The sequence below is a fragment of the Falco peregrinus genome, chromosome W (genome assembly GCF_023634155.1).
Source record: "Falco peregrinus isolate bFalPer1 chromosome W, bFalPer1.pri, whole genome shotgun sequence".
Classification (NCBI taxonomy): domain Eukaryota; kingdom Metazoa; phylum Chordata; class Aves; order Falconiformes; family Falconidae; genus Falco; species Falco peregrinus.
In genome coordinates this window covers 11,033,526-11,057,466 of record NC_073743.1, presented here as the reverse complement: position 1 = coordinate 11,057,466, position 23,941 = coordinate 11,033,526, and the positions used below count along the sequence as shown (strand labels likewise).

The following is a 23,941-nucleotide window of genomic DNA, read 5'->3' as shown; positions in this document are numbered from 1 at the left end:
CTCAAAAGCAGCCTTGGCTGCAGTGACCCCAAAATGATGGAAATCAAGATCCTTAGGGTAGCGAGGAGGGCATGCAGCAAGATCACCACCCTGGACTTTAGGAGAGAAGACTGGCCTCTTCAGGGATCTGCTTGGTAGAGTACCATGGGATAAAGCCCTGGAGGGAAGAGGGGCCCAAGAAAGCTGGTTAATGTTCAAAGATCATTTCCTCCAAGCTTAGAAGCGATGAGCGATGCATCCCAACAAAGACAAAGTTGGGCAAAAATGCCAGGAGGCCTGCATGGATGAACAAGGAGCTGCTGGATGAAATCAAACACAAAAAGGAAGCATACAGATGGTGGAAGCAAGGATAGGCAGCCTGGGAGGATTAGAGAGAAACTACCCGAGCAGCCAGGGATTAGGTTAGGAAAGCTAAAGCCCTGACAGAATTAAATCTGGACAGGGATGTCAAGGACAACAAGAAAAGCTTCTATAAGTACATCAGTGATAAAAAGATGACCAGGAAAAATGTGGACCCTCTCCAGAAGGAAACAGGAGACCTGATTACCCAGGACATGGAGAAAGCTGAGGTACTCAATGACTTCTTTGCCTCGGTCTTCACCAGGAAGTACTCCAGCCACACTGCCCAAGTCACAGAAGGCAAAGGCAGGGACTGGGAGAATGAAGAACTGCCCGCTGTTGGAAAAGATCAGGTTCGAGACCATCTAAGGAACCTGAAGGCGCACAAGTCCAGGGCACCTGATGAGATGCATCCACAGGTGCCAAGGGAACTAAGCTAAGCTTCTATCCATCATGTTTGAGAAGTCATGGCAGTCCGGTGAAGTTCCCATGGATTGGAAAAGGGTAAACATAACCCCCATTTTTAAAAAGGGAAAAAAGGAAGACCCGGGAACCTACAGGACAGTCAGTCTCACCTCAGTACCCAGCAAGACCATGGAGCAGATCCTCCTGGAAACTATGCAAAGGCACATGGAAAACAAGGAGGTGACTGGTGACAGCCAACGTGGCTTCACCAAGAGCAAGTCATGCCTGACAAATTTGGTGGCCTTCTACAACGGGGTTACAGTGCTGACGGATGAGGGAAGAGCAACTGACCTCATCTACCTGGGACTTGTGCAAAGCTTTCGACATGGTCCTGCACAACATCCTTGTCTCTAAACCGGAAAGACATGGGTGGACCACTCTGTGGGTAAGGAATTGGCTGGATAGTCACACTCAAAGAATTGCCGTCAACGGCTCAATAGCCAAGTGGAGATTGGTGACAAGTGGATGGAAGGGATACCATGCAGAGGGACCTTGACAAGCTTGAGAGGTGGGCCCATGCAAACCTAGTGAAGTTCAACAAGGCCAAGTGCAAGGTCTTGTACCTGGGTCAGGGCAACCCCAGTATCAATAACAGCTGGGTGGAGAATGGATTGAGAGCAGCCCTGAGGAGGATGACTTGGGGGTGCTGGTGGACAAGAAGCTCAACATGGCCCAACAATGTGTGCTTGCAGCCCAGAAAGCCAACTGAATCCTGGGCTGCATCAAAAGAAACATGACCAGCAGGTCAAGGGAGGTGATTCTCCCCTTCTATTCTATTCTCATGAGACCTCGCCTGGAGTACTGCGTTCAGCTCTGGAGCTCCCAACATAAGGAAGACATGGACCTGGTGGAGCAAGTCCAGAGGAGAGCCACAAAGATGATCAGAGGGCTGGAGTACCTCTCCTGTGAGGAAAGGCTGAGAGAGTTGGGGTTCTTCAGCCTGGAGAAGAGAAGGCTCTGGGGAGACCTTATAGGAGCCTTCCAGTACCTAAAGGGAGCCTACAAGAAAGATGGGGACAGACTTTTTAGTAGGGCCTGTAGCGACAGGACAAGAGGGAATGGCTTTAAGCTAAAAGAGGGTAGATTTAGATTAGATATAAGGAAGAAATTTGTTACTGTGAGGGTGGTGAGACACTGGAACAGGTTGCCCAGAGAAGCTGTGGATGCCCCCTCCCTGAAAGTGTTCAAGGCCAGGTTGGATGGGGCTTTGAGCAACCTGGGCTAGTGGAAGGTGCCCCTGCCCATGGAAGGGGGGCTGGAACTAGATGATCTTTAAGGTCCCTTCCAACCCAAACCTACAGTTCTATCATTCTAAGTATTTTAATAAAAGATTTATCAAAGGCCATATAGTAAGTAGTCTTCCAGAATCAGATTTACTGTTCAAGTTCCAAAATGAAAAGGAGGACAGATGGGGGGGCGGGGGGTGGGGTGGGGTGGCGTCGTGTAGAAAAGAAAGATAAAAGACAGAATTGCTACTGCTATTACATTCTATTTCACTGATTTAAATTGTTCTAGTACAAAGAAGCTGCTTGCCTGCTAAAACCTCCGCAGCACACCCTGTCTACACACTCCTTGTTTTCTAGTATCAAAGTTGAATAAATCAAGGAAACTGGGCTTTCGCACCTTTGAGCCGGTTTTCCCATAAACTTTCTATATCTACACGTTCAACCATTTTAATCCTCTGATCAGGTTCTGTTTCAAGGAAGTCTTAAAATCCATTTTTAAACAGAAAACAAAACAGAAAGTTCAAGGTAGCTATAATATGCCAGTTGATTACTATCTGGCCATAAAGTTAACATCTTTTCATCTTTAACTACTTTTTGGATTTCTAATGTTTGAAGGAAAGTTATTTTTTATTTAGCACCCATTTTCCTCCCATTTTGGGTCAAGACAACCCAAACTTACAAGATTTATATTGGCGCGCTCCTCTCTGTCACTGCTGTTTGATGGCAGCATGCTCCCAGTTTCCCTGGGTTATATTTGTGTGGATGTTTCGTTATTTTTTCTATCCCCCATCTTTTCTCTCCAAACCTTACAGTAAGTCATAAAACACCATGCACATAATGCCAACACTTTGGATTCTCACATGTAACAAAACAGGCACGTACAAACATCAAACCTCTTTTAAAGATACATCAAAATATTTTGCCATTATTATGATTTAACTGGTTGATACTTCTCAGTAGACTAAGATGCAATTGAACACAAACTGCTAAAATTCTGAGCATTTAAATCCTCTCCTGTAACAACTGCAAAGTTCCCAGCAACTTAATACACAAAATTCTTACCAGAATAAGTAACCGCTGTTGTACTGTACGTTGCACTTTGAGTATAGGATGGAACAACAGTAGCTGCAGCTGCTACTGGCTGCACAGTAGAGGATACCGGATATATAGAAAACGTAGTTGTTGCTGGACTTGGGGTTGCAGGTTTTATAGCTGTCACTTGTCGTGTTTGCTGGGCTTGGGTATACTGAGTTGCCCCTTGGCTATATCCTGCTTTTGGAGCTAATTAGGATAGAAAATAGAAGTGTACGAATACTGACATGCTTTAGTTGAATGAAATGCAAACCATATTAAGTGATACTTAATGATATGCTGGGGAATAAACACATAACAAGTGGGTTTTGTTTTAGTTTGGTTGGGTGGGGTTTTTTTTCCTTTTTGTTTGGTGTTATTTTATTCTGTTTGGTTTTTTGGTTTTGGTTTTTTGGTTCTTTCTACAGTACCTCAGATTTATGTATTTTTAACTGTGCTGCCATGTTTTTAAACAACCTTCTTGTTCAATGGTTTTACTAGTGTACACTAAGCCTAAGAAACATTTAAACTTTCCTATTATCCCTACTTATAGTACAAAAAGTAAATAGGATTTACACATTGTAGCATTCATGATACCAATAATTAAAGTACATGCATTAAGTAACTAAAGAATAAAAAAAAAAAAGTTGTAATCTGAACCCACCACTGACTTTTAAAAGTTTGCCTAGAAGTATGTTTTGAGTGTGTTTAATAACAATCCAGACCTCAAAGATAGTTACTTATGGCAGTGTCACAATAACGTTCAAATTCTAGGTACAGCAAATTTTTCTACACATTGACAGGGATTACATGTGAAAACTAAACTAAAACCAAATCTGGATAATGTGAAATATTTAAAGATATATTTTTAAGGTAGTACGCAGACTGTGTATAATGACAGGAGTTTGAATCATGACACCCACCTGTCTGGTAGTATGATTCAGCTACTGAAGGTTGAGGCTGGGCAGCAGCAGCCACAGCTGCAGCAGTTGCTGTTGGTTGTTGATAGTATTGTTTGCTGTCATAAGCGACAGCTGGGGCGGTAGATCGAACATAAGAATAGGAATCCTAAAAATTCAAAAGAGAAAACCCAGCAAATTTCTCCTTAAATATATATCTGGAGTAATAAAGATCATTAGCAGCAGCAAAGAATTTTCTTCTATTCTACTACATTAGATATTTAAAAAATATTTAGAGACAGTATATACTAATATATGCATTAAAGAAATTAAATTTATGTTTACAGATACTTCAGGCCTGAAGACAACCCTGATGGCCTTTTTCAGACTTAATATAGGAATTAACCTCATGCTATTAAGTCACTTTCCCTTCCAAATTATTTTTGTTACCAAAAAGCAACTATTCTCACTAGTTTTTCATGACAACTGTATCAGATTACATTCCTGTAAAACATGAAGTAAAAAAACACCACAGATTTCCACAAACTACAATAAATTCACAAGTTTACAAACATGAACCTTTACTGGCTTTAAAAATCCCACAAACAACAATACTTTTCTTGGTTATATTTTTTAGAGTATGAAAGTTATACTTTTAAAGCCTTCTTTACTTTTTGGTGTATCAACTATTCCATTGGGGAACCATATCTAGTTTATAAGGGAAAGGTAAGTAGCCCACTCAAAAACTCCAGAACTCAGGAGATGGTTAGCAAGCTTAGAAAGGGAGGGCTTGGAAGGCACTATATGCACGTACATATATTCTCCCATCCTCACCATATTTATGGTAAAGTGCAGAGTTGATCAACTGAGGGGTAGCAAGGCACAAACTACATTAGCCGAAATGTACTAACGTATACGATTTCATTTGATTTCAAAGAAATATAACAATAAACCTCTTTTCCATCCAGCCTGTGTAAAGTAGAATTATTTTTCTTTAGTTTAGGGGACTCTTTTCTGCCTGAATGCATCTAATAATTGACTAGTTTAATGACCTTGTATTTATGAGTAAATGTGCTACTGGAAAGATTCCTACATTTTGATTCATTACCATACATGACAAATTACAAAAGCCATACAAAGGAATTTATAACATAGAGCAACAGTAGTCCTTTTAAACAAACAAAAATACTAATTAGAATCTAGATAATGCCTTGATAAGTTTAGGACTAAAAAAATTAAAGAATTATTACAAGGGACATAGTATTTCAGTGTCTTCTCATAGTAAATGCACATTTTAACTACGGGCCATGCCATAAGAGTTTGGTAACTCTTGCACATAAACACACCAGCCTAGAAATATCCACTAAAGACTGACTAACAAATGCTAATGTAGAAAAAAAGCTGATAAAAATACAAATAAAATTCACATTTCCAATGGGAAACTACCTGGCCATGTAAAATCCCTCATCTTTCTGCATCTAAGCTGTCTGAAACCAATGGGCTAGGGTTACTGATGTACATATATGCTTGCACTGTGTGAATCTGGACAGACAGGGAAAACTGCAATTTCTCACTCTTTCTTAAAAACTGAACAGGAGTAAACACTTATGTTAGATAAGTCCCAAGATAACCACTACAGACTGAAATCTTCCAACTGTAAAACTGATGCAGCACTCTGATTTGTATTGCTAAGTTTCTTTATTCCTGGACTGAAGAGAAATACAAGTCACTGACAGGATGTTGTTTCATATGACATTTAAGCCAGCGTAAGAATGGGAAGTTGTCTGAGGTACCATCACATCTCTCCTCACAGCCCTACACAATCCCACCTTTATCTCTTGCATTGGCATCACAACTGTGCAGAACCAAGGAAATTCTGCAGAAGTCTGTCAAATCTGTGGAAAGATGCTACTTCTTTTTTGGTTGGTTAGTTTTCTGTGGGATCCTTATCCTGAACTGACCCACCCAAATGCTGACAACTGCTAGATTCAATGCAAGGAAGTGTCAAGCAAAGGTCAGGGCTAGATGAAAACAGACAACAGTTCCCTTTTGTAGAAGCTTGTAGCCACACAAGATTAGGCAGTGGTCTCACAAAGGATACCCAAAACCTACTCAAAGGGTAGTTCCTCTCCTAGGGTAATCTTCTATCCTCTTACATTTGGTACTAGGGCTCCTGTGGCACCCAGAAATCTGACAAAGGAACTATATCTCCCACTGAAAAAAATTATTGGAACAGTTTTTTCATCTAAATCAGTTCCATGACCCAGTTTACCACATGCCACTTGAACATTTAGGCTAGCTGAGACAAATATTTCAGCAGAGGTTCACAAAATCATTTGGAGATAAATGTCAATTCATTGCTTACTGTGTGGACATCTAAATCTTAGCTCCTGCAGTACTACTGCTGATAATCCTCTATACACAGCATATGAGACTGCAGTCACTTCACATTCTATCAGTTTTAGCTACTAAGTAATTTGAGTTGCAATCAAACTGATTCATGGAAGAAAAAGATATAAATATCATCACATTCTCTTATCCAAGCAGGCCTCCTCCTTTGAACATATAATTTAAAAATCACACAAGCAATTGCTTATTTTAACACACCTGGTAATTCTGCGTAGTGACAGGTGGTGGTGGTGGTGGAGCTTCTTGTTGCCTCTGTGTATAACCATAATCTGTAGCTGTGTGCGATGTAGGATAGCCTCCATAAGCAGCAGCTGTTGCAGAGGCCGCAACAGCTACTGGAGCAGGCCTGGCTACTGCAACTGTAGCTGCTGCTGGAGCATAGGCCGCAGTAACAGTGTGTGCAGCAACTGGTGCCTGGTGGACAGTGTAGCTAGCAACTGTAGTTGGATGGGAATACGCTACACCTGAAGCTGGCTGCTGGCTATATTGGAAAAAGACAGTAAGTAAATAATTAGATTGATTCAACATACTAGCTAATGCCTAAACATTTCAAAATCACAGATTTGATTAATACCTGTCTATTCTACAAACAGACCTGGAGCAGCTATCATACATTTTAATGGCTTTTATTACCCCTCTTCCACCCCCATGAAAAAGGCTGTATCATTTTGAAGTTTCTGTGGATGCAGACATATTATGTAGGTGGTGACTTTCTTCTTAGCAAAGGGGGTGGTGGTGTGTTCCACTGCTTGAAAAGAACCCAAGTCTTTCATTTAAAATAATACAGAAGCCTTACACTATTAACTTTTCATGACCAATAAGTTTTTAAGTGTTTTAGTAGTTCTTCAATAAAACTGACATACCTGTCAAATTCAGAAAAATACTGCTTTTCTGTGAGAGCTCATTACTGACCTGCACTTGCATGATGTTTTTCAGTAAACCATATTAAAGTAATGAGATTTTAAAGACTTGCATGAAAATTAGCTGAGAACTCTTAAATTTAAGGCAAAGACACTTTAAATACACACCTCTGATAAGGGACTTTTCCCACAAAAGTTTAGAATTATAAAAGCTGGTCCCACTCACTCGTACAGAACTCTACTGCCTCACAACACAAAGCATCAAAAGAACAGTCAGTCAGATCGAGCAAGATGACTGCTACCAGAGCTCTGGCAAGCTTCCAGACACATGACGAGACTAATCTGCCTCTCTTAAATTTGCAGGTAGGACATTAATATGTGGCTATTTACTAAGAATGAGTAAATATTAACAGTGGAAATAAAAAAAATATGGCTTCAAAGGCTTAATTATTTGAACTGAAACTAATATTATTGTCCTATATTGATCTATAACTGTGCATTATGATTAAAAGCCTACAATAGTTATTTTTATTTTTAAACAAATAAACTGGCAAAATATCACTATCTGGAACATTGATATGAAATGGGGATTGAGTGACTATTCTGAAATTTTTAGTACACTTCCAGCACTGCTTTTCAATAATATTTAAGAATGTCTATACCACTATAAAAATATAATTCAAAACCAATTCCATGCCTATTAGAGAAGGCAGCATCCCCTATTTTTTAGAAGTAAATAGAAAAATTAAATCTCACTTGAAGCAAACATACTCAGTGGCAAAGTGGAACTGCAGCATGGTTATGCTCAAAACCAAAAGGAACAAGAAGTTATAGTATTTTTTTTCCTAAAGACTACAATATTCTCTCTGACATAACTACCAGAAACAAAGCACCTTTTAATTATAGATACTATTATTTTTGCAAAAGACTTTTCCATAACTCCCTTGTATTTAGTAATTTTTTATTTATTTATTTATTAAGAAAAACTGATTTTGTCAATTACAGCAGAACCCATTAACTTTAATATATTTAAAAAAAATAATAAAATTCCTACAGCAGAAACACACAGAGAAAATATTTGATTTACATGCCTGGACTCCACCTTCTTCCCATCTTAAGCCCCTGATTGCTTAAAAGACCACTTGCATTCCATCCAAACTTAATTAAGCTGTGAGTTGTACTCACAATTATGTTTCATTTTATTTTCAGCTTCTTAACATAACAGTGGAAGGAAAAGACCTGAGCCATTCTGGTGTAGCTCCCACCACTGCTCGAAACAATTCCTCCTACTTGATGTATATAGGCAGTTTCTCTGTTTTGTCAGTTTAAGATGAGAAATTAGACTCCACCAGAAAATTCAGGAAGATTATTTTATGATGGTAAAAGTCAATGACAATCTATAAAATTAGGCTGCATTATCTACATATCTAACAGTACAGAGGTGTAAAATATTAAAAAGTTCTGAGGTAATTCACATTATCGTATGCATCTACTAAAAATACATTAAATTGAGAAAACAGACAGCAGACTATTTAACTCTGACTGCACTTGAACACATCAACAGTCTAATACTGCCAACAAGGAAAATCTTGCTCCATCCTATTCCCACTCTTATACATCCCACCTCCCATATACTAAACTTGGCTATGCCATCCTATTCAATCCCTAGTGCTAGTTCTGCTACTTGTCAAGCTATTAAGTGCACTGATTTAACTCATTAATCTAGCAGAAAACTGAGATTTTTTTTTTCCTGGGCTCATTTTCTAACATGGTAGAAGCGTTACAAACATTGGAGCTCGTAAAACAGTCTGCTGAGTGCCAGACCCCACATAAATTATATGTATGGAAGTAGGGGGGGGGGGAATGGGAGGGAGAGAAAGAACAGAGACCTGTCCAGGAAGCATTAATTTGGCTCTTCATGTTTCATGAAACCATGCTTAAGTTACTATTAGAAAATACAATACAGTGTTCACAACACACTATGAGGTAATAATATCAGTCAGTTTATCAAAGAAAATGCTTTTGTTCTCAGAACATATATGATTAAGTCTGCCTGACAGTTTTCAGTATTTAATATTGTGAAGAGATTGTGATCATTATGAGCAGGACTATTAAGATTCTGCTACAGTTTCATTTCTTCTGTGCTATTTTTGTATCAAACTTCCTTATCATGGTATAAAATTAACAGTCCAAATAATTTGATTTCTAAGGCTAATTAGTTCTATGACCACGTTTACGTTAGCAAATCTGTTCCCCTTGCTTCTGCAACATCATGCAGAGCTAGTGACCAAGTTTGCAAGACTACAAGAAAAATATTCTAGAATTGACTCCTCCTTCCTTTTTAAAAGTTATGGTACAGAAATTCACAGACACAATTTATGATGTTTCTTTTTCTCCCCCGGTCTTACTGAGAAACTCTTAACATTATGACCAGACACTTTCATGTAAGTAATTTATATCAAAAGATTTTTGTGACGACTTCATTTAACTTACAAGAGTTTTTAATCCTGGTTTGGTGATTAGTGCCTCATCATATTTGCTGAGATGAACTTACCTCCTCCCAGACTAATTTTGCAAGACTCCCTATTCCACTGATCTTTCTTGCAGTTGTTCTTTGCATCTATCCTAGTATTATGTATTCTTCCTTACTACAGATGGCAAGAACTGTATGCATCATTTCAGATGACGTTTCAGCTGTGGTACACACACTGCTTTCTTTCCAAACAGTCTACCTTCCTCAGAGCAGCTTCTTGTATTGACAATATTTTCCTTGCATCAAATATCACAATACACCATACTAATATAAATACTAAAGTAAGGCTCAAGACCAATCCCCAGGGTACTCCACTGCAATTATTCCTATTTGATAATCACTCTTTAATTCTACTAACTGTTCCTATCAGCTCCTTCTCTACAATCCTTTTACTACCTCTACCTTAAGTAATAATTTTCCATACTGCATCACATCAAGTATTTAAACTTAGTCCCAATAAATAAGACTCCAAACGACTTAGGAATCTGGTCAAGTTATCAAAGCAACAATGAAATACAGTATGTCAGCTGAGCTATGGTAACAAACCACATGCGTGTTCTTCATCACAACAAAGAAAGTAATTCAGTTTAGCTTAATCCCCAACGCAGTGAGAAAAAAGTTGAACCAAATTACAAGCAAAGAAGCTGATTGACCTGGCAACTTAGCAAGTTTTCTTTGTAGGTTAATTCTTTCCCAAAATAAATTCTAATATCCTTATTAGCATCTTTGAGTTCAAGGAATTCTAGCGCTCTTCATATGAAAAGATAAAAAGATACACAGTCCAACTAGCTTTACTGACTAGGCAGAGCTTAAAAATCACAGAATAATTTAGGCTGAAACAAAGATTTGGAGGTCATCTGTTCAAACCCTGTGCTCAGAGCACAGCTAATTTTGAAGTTACATTCGGTTTCTCAGGGCTTTGTGCCCAGTCGGGTTCTAGCCATTTCCAAGAATGGAGATTGCAAGACTGCTCTAGACAACCTGTTCCGGTGTCTGAGCACTCTCAAGATTTTTTCCCTTAGTTTAGAAAAGATTCAGTTTCAAAAGCAAATGAGTTCTAGAGAAACATTTACTTAAAGCAAACTCAGTTTGTGAACATTCAATTCAAAGTAACTTCATATTACAATTCTTACGGTGTTTTAACTTACTATCAAAATAAACACCGATCTTTGATTTAAGAAGTTACAGGCAAAGGACTTGGAAGCTTCAAATCTTACTCTGCTGTATTGCTCTAATAATAACTCTTCTGCCCGAGATTTTCATTTTAAAAGAATACATTTTATTCATACCACACCTATTTCTTGAGCTTATCATAATAGTAACAGTGCTTCCCCACCAAGCTCACTTTAGTTTCTATTTTCTAGTAACACCACACATTCTTCAATACTCATCATCTGGCTCAGATTTCTATTTCACTGTGTTTTCACTATCCCAGCCACAGCCAGTTTACAGTCTACATGTTGCACTCAACTGTTCTGCTCCACATTCTGTAGATGTATGTTTCAGTCAATTACAGAAGGTCATTTCCAGCACTTTACCTAATGTTTTTTTGTCTCTCCCTACCTGCCCTCAACTGCTACATTCATATCCCTATTTCCCCATGCTTTTTGCTTCCTCCTCCCAAATAAGCTTGCTTCTATTCAGAAGTTTTACACTCCAGCATATACCTAGCTTACTCTTATCTTCCACATCTTATCTAAGGAACCTCAAGATCAAGAGAATTAATTCTTTACACACAATTATTGTACTACAGTGCACAAAAAAAGTATTTTTGTAAAACACCTTTGACTCAAATCTTTGAATAACAACTATACGAATTTCTACTGACATTAATTAATGATGGAAAACACTAATCTTTCTGATGCATTAGTATCAGAAAAAGTACCACATATTATGAAATATCACTATGATATTAAACCTTCTAGATAAGACTGACTGCAGTGAGCTGTGACTGTGTATCTTTCTCCACTCTAACCTCCAATTCCATGTCAACCTGAATTTCTGGGGAGCAAAGGGCCACACTGGCTCACAATCTTGCAGAATTCATCCCAGAGCAAAGGCCACAGCAAAAATTAGCCTTGTCCACATTGCTGTCTGGTATAAGAAACTCCTTTCACCAAGTGAAATGAAGTTTTCCCAAGACAGGTGCATGTTTTGTGTTGATACATTACAAGCTGGACATAAGACTAACACTGAAGCTACTTTCATGGTATCAATGTTTAATATTGCTGTGTACACTCAGAACTGTGATTTTGAAACAATAACACATGTAAAAATCTTTTTCCCATTTGCAAATTCTAAGTCCCCATTCCAAAATACTAAGGTATCAAAGTTATTAAGATCTCCCTGCCCGATTCTACACCACAAATTAAGCTATAGTATAGCTTATAAAATTAATTAAACTATAGTATAGCTTTTTTAAAAAGTATAAGTCTAGGTAGATATTTAGCTTGGAAAAGTCCAGCCTGAATACTTACATTTGGTTAAGTTGTATTAAAGCATCAGCAACAAAAAGTCCACACCCTGAGAACAAGCTCTGAAAAAGAATGTGTTAGCCATCACTACTCCACATTAGTTATTAAAATAACTAGATTATTTCATATTTCTGTTAGTAATTTTTGTTCCCCTTTTCAAAACCCCAAATATTCAAGAAGCAATTAAAAAAATCTTTTTTGAACTGCACAAAGATCTTCAACAAGGAAACTGTAGCAGTGTTTGTTATACAGAAAAAGAAATATGAGCTTCCAGAGTGAAAAAAAGATGGCAGTACACCTAAAATGATTTTAAGTCAGAAGCTGGCTAGGAGGCAGAAAGTGCCGATCAATAGGAATTAACGAAGTATTGGTGTCCACTTCACAAAACATTGTTCTCCAGTTCCAAAACCATACAGGTTTGCCTAATTTAGCTATTTTATATAGGTCTGCAAATGGGCAACATTCATTCACACACACAAAAAAAGCAGCTTAGGTGAGAACCTGTATTATTATTAGATCTAAAATAGCAGAATCCTTACTTGTTACTTTAATATAGTGACACTGATAGAGGGTCTGGATTTCCTGGGATTTATCAGCCCAAGACTGACAAAGAATTAAGAGTATTTGAATTTGAGAAACAAATACTAAATTATCTTCTGGAGAACGCTTTGCTTTTGTCCTTTTTCATTTCCAGCTATTGGCCTTTTCTAGTAAAAAAGTGTTGAGGTATTTTTGTAAACAAAAAAAACCCCAAAAAAACGGTAGAAAGCTTTCTTTATTGCACATTAACAATATCAAGAAAATGCAACGCTTTCATATAATGCTATCTATTTTGTCAGGTAATAAATTCAGGTGACTTAAAATTATAATATATTTTATTTTTCACATTAGGATATCTGTGCAGTCATGCATTAAGAAACTTAAGGTATCTAGCAACTATTGTCAGAGGAATACACTTTCAGAAAAACACAGTCTATTTCCATATAAGATATATAGAACATAAAAGGTATATATAGAGGAAAGCACACAGAAGATTCCCTATAAGCCTTGCTTTTCATCACACTGACTGATTTAATTTAAAAACAAAAATTAATTGTAATTAATGTGCACATAAGCCAAAGGAATACAAAAATGCTGATCTCCAGCATATCTCTGTACTAACAATCACCACACACATTAACACTACTACTATTTCAGCTCTGTTTAGGGTGATGAACACTGAAAATTCTCTTCCTAGAGGTAAAGGACATTTATTTTTCTTTTTTAGTTTTCTGAAGAGTGCTATTTTGATATAGAGTTACAATCAGGACTAAAACCAATTTTGTCTCTACCCAAATTACCAGCTGCCTCAGAAATGACAACTTCTAAAACATATTTCTTGCAGGTTTTTTTGCATGCAAATGCAGAAGTGATTTTCAGGCTAACTTAGCATAACACTTAAGCTACTCTTAAAAATAATTTTTAAAATACAAATATCTTGAACTAAAAAAACCCAACAATCAAACACCCCACACAAACAAAGTTTTATTTCTCTAATTGTAACTTTTAGGAATATTCGAACGTTTCAGCATTAAGGAAACTATATTTGTTGAGACCTAACTGCTAGATTTCTCAAAGTTTCATAGACTACTCTATTAGTCAGAATAGCAAAACATACAATTCTGCAGTTTTTCTTTCAAGGATATGAAGACTGAAACAAGTATGACCTAACTCTCCAAAAACTGAAAGAAGCACTACAAACTGCTGCTTCCTCAGTTTCTAACCTAGAAAGAGACACTACTGAGTAACTGGTCAGATGAAGTTTCAGGTGTGTTAATGGAACCTGGGCAAAGTAAAAACAAAATAATAATTAAAAAAAAAAAATCAAATGAGCTTTTTTCTCCTAATCCACACTTGACAATAAACAGCCTAAAATGATTAAATGAAATATCGCACTACGGTAAGTTGCATTTTAGAAGACTTATGTTTTTCTATAGCCTGTCACTCAATAAAGGCATAAAACTTTGAAGACTGAATTTATATTTTTAGAACTTTAATGAAAATTATTGTTTCCTATTATTAGTACCCTGTGAACAGAACATTGTTTATAATACAATTCACTAAACCCGAAGGCATGCACATGTGCAGTCCTCTTGAATTCTGTTAAATTTTAACAGTTCCTGGTAACATATTCTATGGTTTAACTACACACAGCCTAAAAAGACATTTATCTCTAGTAATTTTGAGTTTCCCTTCCTCTTCCTTGTTTCTAGTAACATCTTTGCATCATTCAATTAAAACCAAAAAAATACCGATTTCTAATGGATAGCTAAACCATATACTATCAATAACTCACCTCAAAGACAAATATCCTCATGTTTTCAATACACCCTTACTGCTTTGTTCACCTTCACATTTAGTCTCACTACCTGATTGATATCCAATCAAATTCTGCAATGTTTTCCTCACTGTACATCACAACATAACTGCAAATGCCTGTAACAGTGATGCAATATATGCTCTGTATCTACCTCTCTTTACTCAGTTGCACACAATGGACAGCTCAATGCTTATAATACTTCCTTCATTACCAAAACCAGACTTGAATAAAATCAGTGTTAACAGCTTTGTTCACAATGATAACACGAGACAAAAAGAACTGAGCTCGAGATGTTACATCGGCTGGAAAAAGTACCAACTACTAACATTTTCCCTGTCAAAATCACAGAATCAAATAATGGCTGAGGTTGAAAGGGACCTCTGGAGATCATCTGGTCCAACCCACCTGCCTAAGCAGGGCCACCTAGAGCCAGTTGCCCAGGACCATGTCCAGACAGCTTCTGACTATCTCCAAGGAGGAAGATTCCAAAAGTTCCCTGGGCAAGCGAGCAGCTGCGTGGTCCTTAGTTGCTGGCTGGGGTTAAACCATGACAGTGAGGTACTTTTTCTCCCCACCATTAGTCAACTGCAATACTGGCATACAGCCCATGTTAACAAACCCTGAGCCCCTTGTTACCTTTGTAATGTTGGCATATCTCCTTTGAGAGCGGGACCTCACCGACTTGAAAATAAGCCTATGAAAATCTTTTTTATCAACAGCAGTAACTTACTAGAGGCTTCTTGCATACATTAAATAAGCTAGACTAGCATGTTTAAGACGGCACTTTAACATAGATTGGAACAAAGGAGAATCAGCATCATGCAGCTCAACCCTATTCAGTGAAGTCCCTTTTGCATATCCTTTAAGATGGGATGCAACTCAAGAGATCATAATTTTCATAAAATTCACAGAAATAAAGCATTTGGAACTTTTATACTATGATATATGTACATCCATCCTATGATAAAACCATAATTACTTTCATTCCCCATGCATTTTAAAATGGGGTATATATAACACAATACCGTAAGATGAATAAATGTTTTTCTTAAGTTTAAGTCTAGTGGCACATTTTCAGTTCAGAATAAGCCTGAAGTCCTACTCACTATTATTGTCCCTATCTTCCTGTTGTCCACCAGTACAAGTCCAAATTATGTTTAGTAATACTTTAAGCTTGGGCTAGTAGGCCTGTGTGGATTATAGCCTTAACATCTCTGAAAGACTGAATACTTTTGTAACCAGTATCTAGTTGAAGAAGAGGTAACTGGGGCAGACACAGAAGACAGAAGTTAATTACAAGTACTAGCAAATGTGAAAAAACACTCCACCCCCAAACAATTCTCAATAGCCAACTTATCCATCCACAGCACTTCACCTTCCTTTGCTGTTCTGCACCAGTCTCAAATATCCCATAAAATTGTGCATTGTACTTGAATGCCTAACTAGCTATAGTTGCAAGAATTCACTTCCATATGGCTGCCTAGAACTCACAGGCACTGTGATTGGCTCTGGACCCTAACTACTACAATTGCCTTTGTCTGTGAAGGCTCACCTCAGTAATATTCATGCTATTTGATAGCAATTCAAAGTTAACAAATCACTCCTAACTACCCAAGAATCTCCTGTCTGTGACCTACCTCATTAGAGCAGGGACACAATGTGAACATCACTAAGATGAAACTCAGACACTCAAAGATTCTTTATCTTCTTAACAGAAACCAAAACCTTAACACAAAGTTAATTAAGACCACCACATTTGCACACACTTCTCCATCCAAACATTTCTCAACATCCCCATCTCTCCATCAGCATCCCCACATTTCAGTCAGCCAACTTTAAAATAAAAGCATAACTATATGCCTCTTCTCCAGCACTGAATCAAGAATGCTAATATTTTTTACACATATTAAGTTGCTCATTTCAAACTGAATACACGCACAGTGGTTCAGGTGCCCTACAGAGCGCACATGCGCACACACACATTAGAAGACTAGTAACACCAAATTCCACATTTATTTCAGGCTCCTAAATAGATCGACTAATACAGTTAACTAAGTAACATGAGGTTTGCATTGCACACAGGTTTATAACCTTAGGACCCAATACCACCACTAGCAGAAAGTACAAAAGTATTGCAACATTCAGAGAAATTTCCTGTATCGTTATTTGCATAATTTAATGCTTCTCTCATTAAGTCATGATGTTATTACCAGGTAGTGCACAAAGAATTTTGAATGAGTGGAGCAGCAGGAAATTTTATGCAGTGACAACACTGAAAGGAACAAGAATGCTTCTAATCCATTATTTACGGGTTTAAAAAGCACTTAACTCTTGCTACCTTTGATTAAATATGAAACAAGTTAAGATTTTAGGTGTATTTTATGAAAACTAATATTTATGAACCAATAAAAACAGACATCTATTCCCCTTCTTATCTGGTCAATTCAGGGAACTATACTGCTTATGCTGTTACAACAGTAAATACATTATCAACTCCTGCACACACTACTTATTAATTCAAGATCTAACATCTGAGCAGCTACCAATCTGGCCTTTCTAACTGCTTCAAATATCAGTATTTAGTATTAAAACTATATTACTTGGACAAATTTTAATTTATCCTTCATGTGAAGGATGAGGGAGTATTTAAATTATGCACCATAGCCACACATAAACTAGAATCACAGGAAGACACAGTGATTTCTATGCCAATAATAGCATCATCTTTTCAATTGTTGATTTTAAGGAGCTATTTCCTTGAACCCAATAGTTCTAATACATTGTCCCTTCACTACTACTAATGCAAATTAGAATATTGTCATTTTGAGAAACTGGAATTCCAACAGGGTTTATACTGGTCTACAAGTCTAGATTTAAATACAGGAAACCTTTACTACAAGCACCTTTCAAATATTTAGTTAGTATAGCAGATTTTTCTCCTTTGAAATTATCTATCAGAAACTAGACTCTCTTCTTTCTGATGCAAAGTTGTTTTGGGGTTTTATTTCTGCATGACTCCAGCTAAAGATTTAACAGTTTCATACTTTGAGATATTCCAAGAAAGGCTTATATCCTAAAAAGAAGTGCACAGATTTTTTGCACTTAGCTGAAGTGCTGAAATTGACAGCATTCTATATGTTATCATTAGGGAGTACTGACAGATTCCTTTACAGTTGGAGCCTAAAGTCCTCCCAGTGCATCAGAATTTTTAACAGCCTTTTTGTCAAGAGAGAACCAAAAAAAATTTGACTAATGTTTTTTATTATGAAAGTTTCTGTTACTTGCTATAAAAACTACAGCACTAGGACTTCTAAATGGCATACATCAAAAACCTAAGGTCTTCAGTTTCAAGTGTCTGATTTGCCCTCCTAAAACAACTTGCTATTTTGAGTAACTCTTTTAAAATCCATGGATTAGTCCTGTGGCCATAATTTTTTTGTTGTTGTTGTAGATTTATGAGACTCACTCACATATTAACTATGCAGATAAACATCCATTCGTATTCTCTATTATCCTAGTTTCTAACGACATAGGATTTTTTTTTGTTCTATGAACTGTTACTTTGAATACTGGTAACAATCTTAGAGGACTTGTTGCAATAATAAATCTTTTATTATATATACCCTGCCACCACCATCTCTTTTGCAAATATACTGGAGTGGAATATACATTTTGTAGCACTCCGTAAACAAGCTACTAAGGACCTGCCAAATCTGCTCCATGAAGGTAAGCTCCCTTTTAGACATTTTAAGAGACTCCTGTGTTTTCTGCTCAACTTATTAAATTAATTCTTGTGAAAGGACTGCTTCGACACCAATTACTTTGTCTCTTCACTTTCAGATGCAGCAAATATACAAACCATTTACAGGATGCAGTCTTTTACTGATACGCAAATAGAATAGTATCTTGCGCTTATGACAGCAAAGGAAAAAAAAGTGCCTTTCAATCTGTTTTTCCATTTTCTCAAGAACACATTTAGGATTAACTACTGAAACAGTTTTGAACTTGAAATTTATTCCAATTATACGTTTTTATATTGCAATTCAAAAGGAAATTTCAAATGAGTTGTTCAGTTTCTTAAGCCTACAGATCACCTCAGTTCCACAATAAAAGGAATAATTTTTAAAAATTAGTCTCCACTTCAAAATTGCAGATGTACAGATCTCAGTTTATTTTTCACTTAAAGACTGTTTATTTACTTAAAAAAAAAAAAAATCCTCTATGCTATTTAGAAACTCCTTCATACCCCATGATGAACCAGTTTCAAATTTCACTATAACTGTCAAGTAAAACATAAACATACTGTGAGCACCTAATCTTAAAAGAACAAGATGACAGGTGAAGTTTAATTCTCTCCTTTAACTGTTATACATTAGAGTAAATGAAAATTTATGCACTTTATGTCCATTTCCAGGAAAGAACAGATAGAAAGAATAGATTGGGAGTCATTCCAAGACCCCCATGAAACTATATATTCCTGAAACTGTCAGGTATGCATTTTTTTATTAGCTAGTTAACAGTAGCACACATCTGCATTCATTTGTTAATAACCCCTCAGATATTTTCTTTATTCTTCTGTTTTTCCCATTAACCAAGACTTAGGAGTCAAGGAAAGTCTTTATTACAGATTTATGAAACAAATAATTTAGATTAAAATGTGGACTTCAAGGTGCTACTCCAATAAAACCCAAAAATGTGAAGATGTTCCCTGACTGTATCTGGGTTTTGCCAAATTAATAATTTGATTTCAGAAAAAGTGAGATAACAGATGCTAACAATTACTTTTTAAACACACTGATACACAATTTGGATGCACAAAGAGTACAAAGATACAAAGGTTTAAGGCAGTATGTCTATACAAGATGTACAGTTACAAGTCCCTGAGCTCCACTATAAGACTTGCTCCTGGTCTTAGATATCCAAGTAGGAAATCTTTTTAAAAGGTGTGTGGCCCTGAAAGTGCCTTCTCTACTTTCTGAGACACATTACTTATAACATTGCTTCAGTGGAATGAGACAGTCGCCTGTATTTTCTGGTGCTTCAGCTCTTCCCTTATCCATCCAGTCTCCCGTAGGTCGGGTTGGTGTAATTTTAACCTATGTTAAAAAATTCCATTCTCCCACGCTGACGCAGGGGGGGTAAAGACTTGGGGAGCAAGCCCCATCTTCGCTGAAGATGAAGGGCCCAGGAGCAGCAGATAGTAATTCGCTGGTGTTGTTGACTGCAAGTGGCCATTTTAATTTAAGGGCCTTGGGACCTGATGCTGCCGCTGATTCTCCTCCTCCTCCGTAGTGCCCGGCTCCACCTCCCCACCACTAGGGATACAGGGAGGCCCTTACCAAGAAGATAAGGAAACATACCCGCGGGCAGGGCAGACCAGCAGAAGTGTCCCAAACACAACCACTCCGGAGGAGCGGGGCGCAGGAGAGACCCCACACACGGGGCGGGGGGTGGGAGCAGTCCCGAGCATTCACCCCGAGGGGGCGGGGAGATCCCGGTCAGGGACGCGGGGCCGAAGGCGAAGAGGGGAGGGGTGGTTCCGGGCCCAGACAGAGGGAGAGGAGGGGCGGGAGGGGTCGCGGTGTTTACCTATACTGGGCAGCAGCCCCACTATGGGTGAAACCAAAGTAGTTGCCGGTGGCCATTTTGGCATCTTCTCCCAGCCGGCTGGGCACTGTGGCGACGATAACCAAGAGGCGGCGGCAGCGGCGGTGATCGGGGCCATGACAGGAGACCCGACGGGGGGTGGTGGTGGTGGTGGAAACAACAACAGACAGACAAGAGACAGAAAGCGCGCGAGCGCCAGGTCAGATATGGCGCCTCAGGACCCCCGTTCATCCGCTCCACGCGCAGGCCGCATCCCCTCCTCCTCACCGCCGCCCCCCCCCCCCCCCCCCCCACGCGCACAAACACACATAAACACCGAGCGCCGTTACTTACCATAAGTGAACGAAACTACCGGGCATATAGGAATCATGAGTCCAAACTGACAGTGATAATGGCGGCTGAACTCTCAACTCTCTCCCACTCCTCCCCGCTGCGCTCGCTCCCTTCCCCCCCCACCGGCGACTACGATGGACTGCGGCTGGACCCGTGCGCACGCGCAAGACGTTTCAGAGGCTACTGGGAGTTGTAGTCTGGCCCATAACTACATACCCTTCCCCCATCCGTAGAATACTGCGCTTACTGCCGTGGAAGCTGCCACCACGCTTGAGGCGCGAATCCTCATATGCGCATGCGCGGACTGTGCAAAGGCTCTTGGGACCTGTAGTTCTCCCTCCCTGAGGCCTAGGCGCGCGCGAGAGCTGCTCTTAGAGGACTGTCGCAGGTATCACTCGCCTGCCCCTTTCCTCCCTCCATTATTCCGTGTTCTGCATCTACAGTTCGCGTTTCAAAAGTGAGTTCGTTACCCAGTGTGCTAAGTCAAAGAAAAAGTATAAAAACATGAGATATTGCTTTTAATACAAAGTTGCCCAAAGTTGTGCTAGGTGAACTAGCACACCTTGGTTGTTTCCACAAACAGATTTATACATGATTTCATGAATATTAATTTTTTAACTTCCAACCCTCTAACACTGACTGGATGGTAATCTACATAATGGTTACACAATCTTATTGGCTAACTGCATGCTCATTGAGGAAGGGTCTTTGTAGGCCAGGGTACCTGGTGTAAGGGGAGTGATTTTTAGTATTATAATGAAGGTAGTTTGCTTAAAGACACATCTGGCTATTTGTCCAACAAGTATCAGATATATCTTGATTGCAAGAGACTTGTGTTACCAACTTTCCAGAATGTAATTGTTCTTCAAAGTCGCCTTGTCCTCAGCAGCAATTACTTGAGTTAATCATCCTTGATAGTTCTTTGCATGGGACACCCTGAGTTGAAATAATGTGTGCATTCTGTTTCTTCAAGAATATGTGCAAAATGTTAAACAAAACCATATGTCCATATAGTTTTTGTTAGTTAGTTTATATGTTCTGGTTACAAAATTTGATAACACAGTCACATCACACCTGTACCTGTGAACTCATTGCAAGGATAGGGTCGGATTTTCATTCTTGCCTGCAAAGGCACAACACACCAAAGTAGGTAGCTCAAGTAACAGAAATCTAGGAGAAACGGGTCACCACCACCCTTGCCATATACTGGTGTTTGTCCCTATGCATGTACTGCACATGTCAGTATTTACCCACTTTCCCGCTGTGGTGAAATTTATTAAATTGCTTACTACTTATGAAAAAGCCTTTGTCTTTAATTAGGAATCGCTTAACTTGGACAGGGAGCTCAGGGAGCTCAAGGACAACTTTAATGAGCAGGTGGTGTTTGTCTTGAGCCTCCCGAACAAGCAAGATATGAGCAGGAACATCCAGACAATAAATATTGTGTGCAGCTGTGTCATGACGGTAACTCTACCACGCTTGGGCATCTGGCCAATGTCCTGGGCATGTGTGAACCTTACGAATCATGAGACAGTGCACACCTGCACTTAGCCTAAACTTAAAAGTTTGCATACACTAGGTATGTAAACTGTTTTTGTTTTTCACTGAGTATAAAAGTGGGCAAACCCTGGGACTGGGCCAGAAGCCTCACCTACGGGTGGACACATTGCATAGGGATTTCCCAGTTGCTGAGAGACTCCTGGCACCAGCTGCAACGGGGCTTCCCAGCCAAAGTGTGGGCCTGGATGATGTTAAGGTGGTAATTGGTGATGTATCCTTTTCTTAGTCTCTGTAATGCTTTGCAGTAATGATTTGATGCTTTGCTCCTATTGCTCTTCTATCATATTTTGCATAATAACTATTACTGTTTCCTTTTATCATATTGCATGCTATTTTCCTTTATTGTATTATAACATAATAAACTGCATTTATTCTTACATTTGATTTGGAAATCATTTTTGCTTGGTATCCAGTCAGTCAGCAAAACACCCAAACAAGCACATTGTCAGCTGAAGATTGACATATGCAGCAGGTACCTAGTTAGCACTCTTACAAAGCCATGGAACTAGAAGGCAGCACCTGCAGCTAGTGCACACATGCAGAGTTCACAGCAAGACCTAGGACTTGTCTAACCTTGCAACAAGTTTTAGATTCACCTGGGCCCCAGGGTGCACCGCCACAACCCCACACGTGAAGAGCAACATAGCTGTCATCCAGCCATCTGCACATCATCTGACTTGTCCCTAAAGCACCACAGCTGACACACATACACAAATAAATTGTGCAATAGTTCCCATGTGCTTATTGTATATGTGAGGTAAATACTCACCTGTACAGGGCCCATTTATCTGAAGTTTCTAGGAACCAACAGTCCATCAGATTGTTCCTAAAAACTGTTGGGCAGTACATTACAGTCAGTGCAGTAACCTCCCGTTCAAAGTGACTGATTTTGTATCTGTTCCCCATAACCCTGTTCCACTTTCCCTCTGAGAAGCAGATGCTTCTCAAAGCTCTGAACAAAGCAAAACTTAAATCCTTAAATACTTGCATCTCATTTGTGTACTTTGTCCTCACTATGATATACACTTCTCTAATCATCTAAACCAGGGGTCCTCAAACTACAGCCCACAGGCCAGATACAGCCCCCCAGGGTCCTCAATCCGGCCCGCGGTATTTAAAGACCCCCCCACACACCGGGGTTTGGGGGGGGGGGGGGGGGGGGGGGGGAAACCAAGCAGACACAGATGACTTCCTGCCACTTAATCTGCGTGCCAGCCCCCTGTTTAAAAAGTTTGAGGACCCCTGATCTAAACTAATCGAGACTCCTAAAACACTCGCTTCTGGAATAAAGTGATCATTTTAGAAGTATTTCTTTTCCATAAGTCCAACTTATTCAAAACATCCCTGCTTGGGATCTCCCACAGTCCTCACAAAAACACAGGTTTCCCTTATCCCACAGTACCAGCAATCATCTTAGGCAGTAAAACTTCAACAGAAATATTTTTGATCATAAAACAAACGAGAAAAGTAATTTATCATCTAAAGTTTATATTATTGCAGCTTGTATTGGGTTTACATGACAAGGTTTCGGTGGGGTGGGGCTGCAGGGGTGGCTTCTATGAGAAGATGCCAGAAGCTTTGCCCATGTCCGATAGAGCCAGTGTCAGTCAGCTCCAAGATGGACCCACTGCTGGCCAAGGCCAAGCCAATCAGCAACAGTGGTAGGGCCTCTGTGATAACATATTTAAGAAGGGAGGAAAACTGCTGTGCAACAGCAGCTGGGTGAGAGAAACAACTCTGCAGACACCAAGGTCAGTGAAGAAGGAGGGGGAGGAGGTGCTCCAGGCACCAGAGCAGAGATTCCCC

The 23,941-nt window shown here is 39.0% G+C and overlaps 1 protein-coding gene and 1 non-coding gene across 9 annotated transcripts in view; both read right to left on the bottom strand.

Moving 5' to 3' along the window:
* Window positions 1-20,718, bottom strand: part of LOC129783090 (zinc finger RNA-binding protein) — a 46,382-nt gene extending 25,664 nt beyond the window's left edge. For 7 of the 8 annotated variants that reach the window (XM_055792765.1, XM_055792766.1, XM_055792767.1 and 4 more), the window contains exons 1-5: window positions 20,576-20,718; window positions 20,225-20,309; window positions 6,608-6,890; window positions 4,025-4,169; window positions 3,093-3,311 (exon numbers count right to left, since the gene is read on the bottom strand). In XM_055792765.1, the coding sequence (XP_055648740.1) occupies window positions 3,093-3,311; window positions 4,025-4,169; window positions 6,608-6,890; window positions 20,225-20,309; window positions 20,576-20,612 (769 nt within the window). In that variant the 5' untranslated portion in view covers window positions 20,613-20,718. The remainder of the gene's footprint in view (window positions 1-3,092; window positions 3,312-4,024; window positions 4,170-6,607; window positions 6,891-20,224; window positions 20,310-20,575) is intronic. The other variant, XM_055792768.1, reaches the window with a different exon arrangement.
* On the bottom strand, window positions 9,433-9,568 carry LOC129783230 (small nucleolar RNA SNORA66). The gene has a single exon (XR_008745168.1). It is a non-coding gene; the product is annotated as a small nucleolar RNA SNORA66 (small nucleolar RNA).
* Window positions 20,719-23,941: the final 3,223 nt, after the last annotated feature.